This window comes from Oxyura jamaicensis, chromosome 20, assembly GCF_011077185.1.
Source record: "Oxyura jamaicensis isolate SHBP4307 breed ruddy duck chromosome 20, BPBGC_Ojam_1.0, whole genome shotgun sequence".
Taxonomy (NCBI): Eukaryota; Metazoa; Chordata; class Aves; order Anseriformes; family Anatidae; genus Oxyura; species Oxyura jamaicensis.
The window spans coordinates 7,895,058-7,907,462 of NC_048912.1; the positions used below are offsets into that span (position 1 = coordinate 7,895,058).

Genomic DNA, 12,405 nt, shown 5'->3' on the forward strand with positions numbered 1-12,405 from the left:
GGAGATGCCGAGGAGGGATCCGCTGGTGTTAGCGCCGCCGCTTTCCCCGCCGAGCTCCCTCCCCTGCCCGGCCAGGCCTCGCTGAGCGCCGCCGCCATCCTGCGGTACAGCCGGCAGCTGGTGCTGCCCGAGCTGGGCGTGCGGGGGCAGCTGCGCCTCGCCCGCTGCTCCGTGCTCGTGGTGGGCTGCGGAGGGCTTGGCTGCCCCCTCGCGCAGTATCTGGCCGCGGCCGGCATCGGCCGCCTGGGGCTGGTGGATCACGACGTGGTGGAGACCAGCAACCTGCACCGGCAGGTGCTGCACGGGGAGGCCCGCCGGGGGCTCCCCAAGGCCGTGTCTGCCGCGGCGACCCTGCGGCTGCTCAATTCCACGGTACATTACGTGCCCTACTGTGGCGCCCTGAGCGCGAGCACCGCCCTGGAGCTGGTGCGGCAGTACGATGTGGTGGCCGACTGCTCCGACAATGTCCCCACCAGGTACCTGGTGAACGATGCCTGTGTCCTGGCTGGGAAGCCCCTGGTGTCCGGCAGTGCCCTCCGGCTGGAAGGGCAGCTAGTTGTGTACAACTACCAAGGGGGACCCTGCTACCGGTGTCTCTTCCCCAAGCCCCCTCCGCCAGAGACGGTGACAAACTGTGCGGATGGGGGGGTGCTGGGTGTCGTGCCGGGCATCATGGGGTGCATTCAGGCCTTGGAAGTGTTGAAGATAGCTTCGGGAATGGGTTCCTCCTTCAATCAGTTCATGCTGATGTTTGATGCTCGGGAAGGGAAATTTCGCAACATCAAGTTAAGACCAAAGAAAGCAGACTGTGCCGTTTGTGGGGACAACCCGTCTGTCACTCGCCTTCAGGATTATGAGGCGTTTTGTGGTTCTTCTGCAACAGACAAATGTAGAACTTTACATCTGCTGTCCAGTAAAGACAGGATATCTGTAGAGGAATACAAAAAACTGTTGGATGAGCAAGTTCCTCATGTATTGGTAGATGTTCGTCCCCAGGTAGAAGTGGATATCTGTCGCCTGGCACACGCTGTCCACATTCCTTTGAGTAAATTAGAGGAAAAAAGTGAAGAATATTTGGAATACTTAGAAAAACGAATTTGTGAAGAAAAGCAGAGAAATAATGGCCAAACATCTTTTCCTGTTTATGTTGTTTGCAAATTAGGAAATGACTCCCAGAAGGCCGTAAGAATTATTCAGGAGTTACCTGTCAAAGAATATGGTCCTGTATTAGCTAAGGATATTAAAGGGGGGCTCATGGCTTGGGCCAGTAAAATTGACCCAACATTTCCTCAGTACTAGAAATCTAAATGGCCAAAAAAAAAAGGATACTCACAGTAAATGCATGGGGTTTACATGTCTCTGTGCAGTGTCTATATCATGTGGAGATACAACACGGTATTTCTATCTTCCATGTCTGTTATTTTTTTAAATACATATTTGTTGGTGTCTGTTTTTATATAAAAATATGAAATATGTGGAATATGTGAAATAAATAATTTTCACTATTAAAAAACAACCAAGAAATCTTGGAATGGCTGCTTAATTGTGTAAGTGATAATCGAGAATTACTTCTAATTATTACAGCCTTGAGAACGACCTAGCACAAGAGTCTAGTGTTGAAAGTTTTTACTCATTCTCCTCACTGGCCAACAGAAATTGAAATAATACAAGTAGTGGGTTTAAAAACCAACCAACCCAACAGTAACTGTTAATCTCTAGCTGGTCAGTAGCACCGTTAAGCCCATCATAGGGAATTGCCAAGAAAAAGTTGGCGCTGACGAGACTTTCAGTCACCATCTTTCAGCTTGTTGCAGCAGCGTTATGTATTTAGGAAAGAAGTGCTCACTGCAAGTAACAGTCAGGGTAGAGCCACTACCAAAGTGACAGAGAAAACCGGACTAACACCTGCTGTCAGATTTTCTTTAGAGCCAAAGGCAGACCTAGGATGCTGCAGTAATTCTATGAGGTGCTGTTAAGCTTTGGTGACTCCTGACTAGCTTAGGTAGGAAAGCCAAAGCCAAAGGGTTTTTGAAGATGTGCTTGAATGTCACCACCAAGTGTAGTTTACGTGTAGTTCCTGTATCATCGACCACTTAATTCCTTTCGTACCCTGATCTTTACAAGCCCAGTTTCTCTGGATTTTGGTAATTTTGATGATAGTGCCCACAGTCTTAAGAAATTGAGTAAGTGATGTATTTGAGTAAAACCAGTTTTTGTGTAACTCGAATATTAAATGCCATGAAGGTTAGTCTGTGACTGGGGAGTTTCAGGTGTATTGGAGGTACTTTGTTGTCTTACATTCCTGTTAAGAACTTCAAAAGCCAGCCATCCTCAGCTGTGGGCTGGCCACAAGTGTTTTCTTCAGCTTGTACAGCAAAAGTGAAGTTATGCCATAGTAATTATCCTATTAATAAAGATGTGGGTTTCCTGAAATTTCTAAGGAGGAAAACAGCACTCGTCATGACTAACCTTGCATTATACAAGAGCGAAAAAAATACTACTGATAATTCAGTAGTCCAAAAGGTATATCTTAATAAAATAAGGTGGAAAACACCCACACTACCTACTTTACTATGCTATGCCGTGGGTTCTAGCGCTAACAATTTCTCTTGAAGGAAACGGATGATTTTATAAATACGGAGTCATATCTTTGAACTTAAAGGACAAGGAAAGCGTTTAAGGCCATGAGTGAAAGTAAGCGTAGTGCTTTGTGATGGGTGAGAGTCAGAAGACCTTTTAAGGCAGGGTGTGGAGGCTTGGTTCAGTTACAAAATCTGGATCCTGATAAGAGACTTCAAATGCATGAGCTGTGGTTTTTTTTTCTGTATTTAGTGCCATGGCAAGTGAGGCTCTAATACCCAACCTTACCCTAACTTACCTGATTTACTTCATTTCTTGATCTCTGCCAAACATGTAGTGGTTTCTCATTCCACCAGGAAGTATCATAGCAAAACTATGTTTAGAAGTTCTAAGAGGAGCAATAAAACGATCATTTCGTATTGCTGCCAAAGTACTGCCTAAATACGGATGCATGCTGACATTGTGGATAAGACGCGGCTTTATTCAGGGAGCTTATAGTGTAGCTGGTCGAAGATCCCGTACCAGGAGGGGTAAGGTTAGGCAGCAGAGTCTTCTCTCTGTCCCTCAGTCTTAATGTTTTGAGGCTGCTTTTTGCTTGTTTGGTCATACCCTCTCTTATTTTAAAGTGGCTTACTACAGTTCGGCACAGGAATTGAACAGGAAACAGCTTCCTGTTGGATATTGAGGATAATGGGAGTGGTTGTAGCGTTCATTCACAACTGGTGCCTTTGAATCTCCATGTAGGTCTGTGGGAGAGCTTTATGGTTCAGGCACAGACTATCTAAGCTTGTTTTGTCCTGGGATACGGTTGTTATTTTAAAGCAGAGTAAATCAAGCTGGTCTAGCTTTCAGGGGAGTCTAAAAAGTATTTCATACAAGGCATTGATGTGTCTTGATAAGCTAAAAGCCTTATTTTGGTGGCAGGAGCCTCTCATCTGAAAACTCCAACAAATTCAGTACTGATCTAAAACTGAAGTGTATAAATAAAAAGAAAACTAAGAATATTGTTAGACAAACCTCTAAGGGACTATGTCCAAACCAAGTTCTCAGAGTTCATGGACTGGACTTTTAGGTGTATGAACACCTAGCATATTCTTACGCTATTTGCGAGCATAATTTTGAGTTAAAATTTAACTGTTCAAAATAGAACTATGCACTCGGTGCTTGAAATACTGCTCGCACAAGTTTATCTTTTTCTCTTTTTTAATATGAAAGTCCCAAGCTGCCGTTTGTAGAAACTGTATAACAAAAGTGTAAGTGTGTTTGCTAGGTGGCACTGCAAGTTAATAAACCGAATCATTCCCTGGTCTGTAAAGATGCAGTTCAACCTTAGTAAGAGCTGAGGTGCATTTGTAGCAATACAAAGTTGTACACTTCATTTGAAAAAAGACCAATGAATTTCTTTGGCAAACAAGAACTGAACTTGCAGACCTGATGCGTCAGGACAGGACCGTCTGGTGTGTCTGTGCCTGGAGCTCAGAAACACTCCTGTGGTAATAAAACTGGATTGCGAGCCTTGGTGTCCCACATAGTGCGGTGGGAATATATATTTTTTGTGTCTGTCTTCAGTGTTTAAAAGCTAAAATAAAAAGAAAAAAGCCTACAGGTGTGTTCAGTACAAATGTACATGAACCTACTGACAGCAAACCTACATCCTCTGCAGAAACTTCATCGCAAATCAACAACTGGCTCTGCCTCTTGTAGCTCTAATAAACACTGTAACAAAAGTGACAGAACAAGGGGATAAAAACAAATGTTCATTTGTTTAAAGCTTCTATAACAATAAACATCTTTTAACTCAGGATTTATTTTAATACTTTGAAAGTTTTTCTCTTTATAATCTTCAGCTTCATGTGTGGGATATCTTTTAAGCTTGCAGTCCATTAAATCTGTGATTAAACATCTGCATTATGCTAGCAGCGTGGAATCTGCCAGACCTCTTGGTCCCTCGATATAAATCAGATGATGTCTTGTGAGGTGGTGGCACTTGCATCAGTTCAAATAATTGTAATTTTCATTGAAATCAAGATGCTGGTTTGAAAACAGAAATGAAAAAATTGGTGCATTTGGTATTTCCTACGGTAGACCATCACCATATCACAGATGACATTACTTAAATCATGTCCTGATTAATTAGGTGAGTTGTTCATGCAACTGAGTCACTCTATCACCAGAGATGAAAGGCTTGCTTATCGCTGTGTATTTTAGGAGTTGAGTCATTACGGTGTCAGCGTGAACTTTATTCGTGTTGCTTAGTTTATGCATGCATCTGACTTAATAGCATGAAGCAGAATTACAAAAAAAACGGAGAACAGTGGGTACTGTAATGTTTTGTTAAAATTGCCAGCTGGGTTCAGCCAATGTTTGTGTAGTCCAGGGCAGTGTTCTCGGCTGGTGGTCTGTAAAACAGTAGTGGCTTGTAAGACATCAGAAGATGATCTTTAAAGTGGCTGGGGAAAAAAAGTGCACATGTTCCAGTATATTTGAATAAAATGCAGCAAGACCACTCTAGGGGAAGAAGAATCCACTGTTAAGATTTCCCCCCCACACCCCAACAGCAACAACTAATTTCTCCAAAGACAATTAGGCTTTTCCTTTTACTAGGCATTGTCGTCTGTGACTTTTTAGTAACTCTTGAAAAGATTTTTGTTCATGCAGACAAAAGTTTATAAAGAGTTAGATGTCAGGTTTTTAAAAGCAAAGCTTACAATTTAAAGATACATGTTTGATGTCAGATATTACTTGAAATCAAACCTTATAAAATCATTTTTAAATCCAGCAAGATAACTAACAGCCGTCTGTAATTTCTATCTCTGTAATAGCCAGTTGTTCCTACATTTACTCCTGCTTCCCTGTTCATGCTGACCAGTTTCATGTATAGAAAGTTTAGTCCTAATGGCATTCTTAGGAAGTCTGCATTGCAAGACTGTTGAAGTTCCTGGGTGCTGTGTTACTGTTCTTGCAAGATTTTCATCTGAAGCTCCTCCATTAGTGCTTGCTCATGTCATGGAAAAAATATCTTGGAAGAGCTGTGGATCAGAATGTAACAAGGATTTGCTTTTTCTTCTAGAGTAAGAGTGTGTTCAGCCCCTGCATTCCTTTCTGTATGACGCTGAAAGCTTTTGCCTTTTATTCCCATGTGATCACCTAATACTAATAAAAGGTGGCAGCTGTTTCATGTGGGAGAAGGCAAATGGATTGACCTACACGGGTCACATTTATCTGAGATCATCTGAGAAGTGCTCCTATCTGAGGGAGGAAACTAAAGAGGAATAATGTAATGTCATCTTTTCATTTACAAACCCTTTTTTGTATGTTTTAGAAAGAACAATTACTTTGTAAAACTCCTTACAGCTTGCAGCTGTCATGTAGAGACAAAGATCTTAAATAGCGTTGCTGGTTAGTAAAACAAATATGCTGAAACAAAGCTTAAAAAGGCAATTCCTCAGCTTCACTTGGTTTTGCTGTAGGCAGTGGATTTGTTTCTTGAAAGTGCTGCTAATGAAAAGATGCTCATCTTCTGATTACTGGTCCAAAGTAATCTGCAATTTGCCTGCAGTTTTCTGAAGTCTTTCGGTGAAAAACAGGAGAGGCTTAAACAGGAACAGCATATTCTGTAGTTGAGACTCACAGCTGGGGCAAACTGGCTAAATTTGAGGAGATTGTTTGCAGTGACTTGTTGAGTAATATGGAAATTTGCTGTCTATTGGCAGGTGATTTCTCCGCAATGAATGTGCTGGATGTTACCTGTTTTACAGGCATCAGAAGCATGGATCCAGTTCAGTGATTGCAAACTGAAGTGCGCCAGCTGCATGCTCTGGGTTGTGGTGCCAAGCCCTCAGAATAGTGGAGCTGTGTGTGACTTCACGCTGAAACCAAAACATAACCAACAGGTCCAAGTTTGCAGAGGTTGCTTATAAAGATAATTGCTATGTGAGTAGTCTCACAAATGCTGCAAAGTGTTCGATGGAAATAAAGAGGAAGATCAAGACGATCAGAACAGCTTATCCTGGTCTGAGTTCTCCTCCTGCAGAACCCTGCCTTGCTGGAGGGAAGGGTCGGTCACTGCACGCTGAGCAGGTTACTTCAAAACTTGGACCCACACTGAACAAAAAAGGGGGAGCCTGTAGTGGTACAAGGAGCTTGATAAAAACAATCTGGGTTGCTTCGTTTGATTCCAAGAGTTCTGCCAGAAATAACTGAGTAGTTTTCAAATGGCAGGCTTGAATAAAAGGAAGCTACTTTGTTACAGAGAAAAGAAAGAGAGGCAAAAATTGAAAGTAGCAATAGCTGTGGCCTGAGACTAGTGTTCCTCAGAGGAAGTACTGCTTCTTTGAATTTCTAGTGGGCATGATAGCGTCATACATTTTGTTCTACAGACTAACAGAAGAGTAAAATATTAACGTGTTAGGGTAGCAAAGTTTAGAGCAGTTAGCAAACAACATAAACCACAGGAAAACACACACTGGTTTGTGGTTAATACCTCCTGTGGTTTCTGTTACCATTGGTTAAACGTTCCAGCCCCTCTGCTTACCTTACACCACAGCTTCAAGATCTTTGTGGGGAAAATAAATATAGCACGGGAAAAGAAGCAGTGTATGCTTAGAACCCGTCGTTAGGAAGGAGATGCAAAAATTTCCTAGAGCTTTCTCCTTGAGTAGCTGGGTTGTCCAAAGGAGTGATGATTTTCTGAATAGTGTAAAAGACAGAAGAAATCCAGAGTTTCTGCTAAGTTTTGGCTGTACACCTGAGCAAATCATTCTACCCCGCTCTCTATTGTGGCTGTGTGGTGTGTTTAAATGTTTCTCTAGTGATCAGATCCCAAGGGAGCATCCTGTTCTAGAACAGTTCGGAGATCTAAAATTCATAGGTTTTGTGACTTGGACAAGCAATGGGATATTGTATCTCCTCTGCTGGACACAAACACGTTTGCCTACTTACAGTGTAAATATGGTATAACCTTTGTTATGCAGTCAGAAGCTTGAGCACTACAGCAGCAGAACAGCAACTGTTATCTGGTCTATTTAGGAAAGGAAAGTGGCTTCTGTTTGCCTATTTTCTAGTCTTTTATCATTGGATTGATTCATTTAATCTTGTCTTCAGGATATATTTCACATGGTTGATTCATCCGGCTGTAAAAGCCAACTGAAATACACTTGTGATGGTGCTGCTCCGACCTAATTTGCTTCTTTTTGTCGTGAAGTCATTGCAATTCTTTCATGCTGGTGGTAAAAGTTGTAGTGAGGAATAAAAAATAGCTTCCATCCAAAATGACACCTGCCGTGAGGTTATCAGAAAAGGAGATTGATTTAATTTAGCCTGGTCTATTGCAACACAAGTTTCCTAGCCAGAAACATTCCTATTGTGTATCAGGCCTGCTTAAGATTATAGCATCTAGTGGAAGCTGCAGCCAGGATGAAGTTGGAAAGGCCCTGCTGGGGCAGAGGCATCCAGGCCGCAAAGTGATGCCCGTGGGCTCAGCTGCAGTCCTGGCAGGTGGGACGAGGGCTGCCTTCCCCAGGGACAGCGCAATCTGAACACCACGGAATAGCCCTCTGACACCCAGAGCTCAGGTGCTCTGATCCAAGGAATGAGAACAGCTGTGGACTTCATCCCTCAGAGAGTGCAAAATGTCTGCTCTTTATCTAAGTGCTTCTCACTGTCCCTTGTAGCTAGAGGAGAAAAAATGGAGATGGATGTGGATGGGGAGCTCAGACAGCAGGGTGATGGGGGCAGTGGGCCTTTGGAGGGCCCAGACGCGTGTCAGCTGTGGGTTTTGCTGACGGGAGCCTTCACCATTGGCCCCTGCAGGAAGAAACCTGCTGCCAATGTTCTCGTGGCTTCCCGGTGCCCGCGCTGCGAGGCCCTCCTGTGCACATAAGCTGCAGATTTGCTCACAAGGTGTTCGTGCTGTTGCTAGGAGACTGAATCTCGGCTCGCAAGGAAAGGTTATGTCCAAATTTAAAATGGCTCCTCCCGTGTGTTTGGCTGGGAAATGAGGTTTCTGGTACAGACGGGCACTCACCTGCTCATGAATAGCGAAAGGAAGTGCTTAGGTCACGAAATAGGTTTCTAACCTCACAATGTAAGGGCGGAGCACAGGCGTATTCATCATACTGTGTGACAGAACCGTAACTTTTGGGTGGAATTTATGGGAATCCTTTCCAGGATATGCATGTTGTCCATTTCAAACTTGCTTGTGAAACTCTGCTCTGGGTTTCTATTTTATTACTGTACCCGTGGGTAGTAACAGGTGTAACGATAGTTAAAACTTGGTAACTGCCCTTTTAATAAAACTGGACTTGTTAGTTAGGTGTCTGTATTGTCCTGCCCCTCAGATGAGAGCACCAGCAGCTTCCTCAGCATTCGGAACCCCAGTGCTCATCTCTGAATCACTCCCTCCACTGATCCAGAGAATATCTAAATATTGGTGCTTTGCTTTTCAAACAATAATTTATTTTTTGTCCTTTGCCTTCTGCCCAGAGCTCTGAGTTATGGCCTTTTCATCTCCTGCCTTGATTAGTGTTAAGCTCCTTCTTCACTAAATTCCCTTTAATGCCATAGTACAGTCCACTCAAAGCACCATTATGAGATGGTTTCTTATAATTATTTCTTGAATGCAGTTACCTTGATCAGTTCTTCAGTTTTCACACTGATAAGCTTACATTTCATGTTCTTATCTTGTCAGTCTTTTAAATCAGTGATCATTTTGTAGACTTTTATCATGTTTCCCTCTTTATTTCCTTCTCTCTGTACTGTGGTTAAAAATAGTGTCAGCACTGATGTACGATACTTCTAAGGAAAAAAAAAAACGTCATTCTAGTACAATGTGAAAATTACCAAAAATACTGAAGGCTCTACCTTTTTGCACAGGGACTCAGAGCGCAGACACTGGGGGAGACGCCTTTCTAACATCCTGGTGCTGCTGAGTGCTGTATATGCCAGAGACAGACAAACTTGAACAAAAGGAGTTTTGTGACTTTTCCTGGCGTAGTGCAAGACTGCAGAGACTCTGAAACAGCTTCCTCTTAGTGTTCCCATTATTAATTGCAGGTAATACTCATGGCTGTGATTAATTCCACTGACCTCACGGCTGGGCAGGCTTCTGCTTTAGAGCAGGGCTGTGTCTGTGCCTGATGCTCTTCCAAGCAAAGACTGAAGGTTTCTGTCATGGAGATTCTCTACCCGTGAGGTTACACCTCAAGCTGCTGGAGGAACTGGTGCTTTCTGGCTGGAGATGGTGCCCTAGACTAGTCTGTGTGACGTGACTGCTTTCAGTTTTCCTTTACCTACCAACAATCAACAACAAGAAGAGGCTGACGGCCTTTCTCACAGCACACCTGTGCTGCTATTGCAGAGGGTCTTGTTCAGGTGTTGCTCTCAACACCAACAGACTTCCACTCCCCTGGGCACCTTGTCCTCTCTTGTGGCTCTCAGCGTGATCCGCTGTTGCTGTGATGCCTGCAGGGTGCTTCCAGTGGGAAGGTGAGACAGGCAAGGGTGAGCTGTGCTGTGAGCAATTACATTCCAGGAGAATTGTTAGTTGGGGGGGTTGCATCCTACTGTTCTCTGTGTCCTCCTTTTTCTCTTTACCTGTGCTTTCTCTCCACAGTGAACTCTGGGGGTACAGAAGCACAAAGTGACAAAGCTACTTAAGTGATAAGTAGTTCTACTGGTACAAGTTCAGAGCCAAAATCATGTGCAGAAACTCTGTGCAGGGGTGTAGATTAGTTTATTTGCAACTGATGAACAGTGCGCTGAACATGTGTGCCTCCATACTGCTAAAAAGCCGTCTGTCACAGAGGGGTAACGTGGTACCGCTGTATCTGACGTGTGAGAACCTCCGGCACAGCTCCTGCCTTAAGCCTCCTGGTGTGCTTTTGGAAAGCTATTTTTTTTAAACCCTAGACAGTAGGGAAACAAATAGTCACTGTTTGGCTCCTGTTTAGTTTAGAACCTGAACCCTACAAATAACCGTATTCAAATTTAAAGCATCTTAAAGTTAAGATTGGACTCAAGTTCTCGCTGCAGTCCGGGAGAGAAATGAACCTCTCCTTTGCCGTGAGACATCCCGCTTTGCTACAGGTGTCCCTGTCTGCTTGCAGATCCAACAGCCTGCTCTGGCGAATGAGAGTCCACATGTGCAGAAGGCAAGCTAAGGAAGGAACTGAATGTTTGCCTCTATATTTAAAAGCAATTTCTTATTATTTTATACATCTTTTTAACGATGACTTGTGCGAACTGATGCTTTTAGGACAGGGTTCCTGGGACTTAGAAGTGAACTGCGAGGAGTGGCCCGTAGATGGCAATGTAAGATCCTTGAATTGGGCACATTCTGCGGTCTGCATTGATGAAAACCCGTTATCTTAACCACACTGACACACAGGCAGGATTTATGCTGTTTATCATTAACTTGACTCTTCTGCAGAATCCACCAGTGTGGTCTATCAGAATTGACCATTCCCTCCTTTGTGGATGCATTTTGATGTTAAAACTTTTAGAGTTAGAAATATGGTTGTATTCAAAGACAGTAAATAATGATAAATTTTGGTTTATGGGGAAAACTTCGACTTTGCGTATCAGTCATATGCCAAAATGTAAATATGCATCGTGGTCTTGTGCAAGTGCTTGAAGTACTTCAGCTGTGGGCCAGAGTTACCGCTGTCAGTAGGAAGAGCAAGGAGTCAGTGGGAAAAAATCCACAAACAGATTTATGCAAGTCACAGCAGGAAGAATATTTTATTAGTGAATTTTAGGGTATACAGAAGCCTGGATGTTGGGATGCCAACTATTGTTGCTGGTGCTGTTTTTCTGATCTCATCAAATCATGTTTGCTTTCATCCTGTGATACCCGTATTGCATTTGTGCTCTCTGCTTTCACCTAACTAAAAGCTAACTTCACCCAATTATTGTGCCACATGATGCTCTGCAGTCTTAATTTTCCCCACTCAGGCTGTCCCCTGAAGCATTCCTCTCAATAATTAAAGACACCTGCAATTCCACAGAGTTGGATCTGATTTGCTTGATTTCCCAAGATGTGCTTCTATTTTTGAGTGGTAGTGAGTCGTCTTTTCCTTGCTCGGCCTGAGAACTGCTACCGATATAAAAGCTCTCGATGATATTACTCAGTTTCTTCATGACAAGAAGTGTTTCACTAATGAAAATGAGCAGCATCACTTCAATGCATTGTTCAGTAATTGTGTGTCAAAACTTTACCTCTCTGTATAATTACGTACAGGAGCTCATGTTAGCCCACACAACTTTGTTCTTCTGGTAGGCACACCGCTTAAATTGCAGTGTTATACCGAGCAGAAAGATAAACATTACTATACTCACTGACCACTGAACTTGAATGATTGAGAGCTGTAAAATTATCTGTCTAGTTTTGGAAACAAGCAGCCTCGGGTTTTAATTCTAATCTCCAGATGAGGGCTGGGAACTGCTTGTGTTCCAGGTCAGTCATTTGAGCAGGCTAATTATTGTAGTTTAAAGCCCTGTTTTTCTGGACCCACAATGAACGTAGGGGAAAAAAAATATGAATATAATTAAGTATGGCTACAAAACTGCAGTCATTAAGTAAGATACCTGATAAAGGAGAAGCTGAAACCTCATCTTGACAGCATTACATGTGTTTATGTGCCCTAGCTGACTCCAGAGTTGCACAAGGCTGTTCAACTCGTCACAAGGGCTACAGGGATAATGAATGAATATTTATAAAGTGTAGCAAATATGCTCTAATTACCCTAATTGGCCTACTGTGTTTCCAGTTATGGCAGAATTTTATTTCTGTTCAAGTGACATTTGCTTCTGGATTAGTTCCCACAG

General features: G+C 43.1%; 1 protein-coding gene across 1 annotated transcript; it reads left to right on the forward strand.

Moving 5' to 3' along the window:
* Positions 1 to 4: 4 nt before the first annotated feature.
* On the forward strand, positions 5 to 1,299 carry MOCS3 (molybdenum cofactor synthesis 3). Its single transcript, XM_035344150.1, has 2 exons — positions 5 to 25; positions 76 to 1,299. Exons 1-2 carry the CDS (start codon positions 5 to 7, stop codon positions 1,297 to 1,299), a joined length of 1,245 nt encoding a protein of 414 aa, XP_035200041.1.
* The last annotated feature ends 11,106 nt before the right edge of the window (positions 1,300 to 12,405 follow it).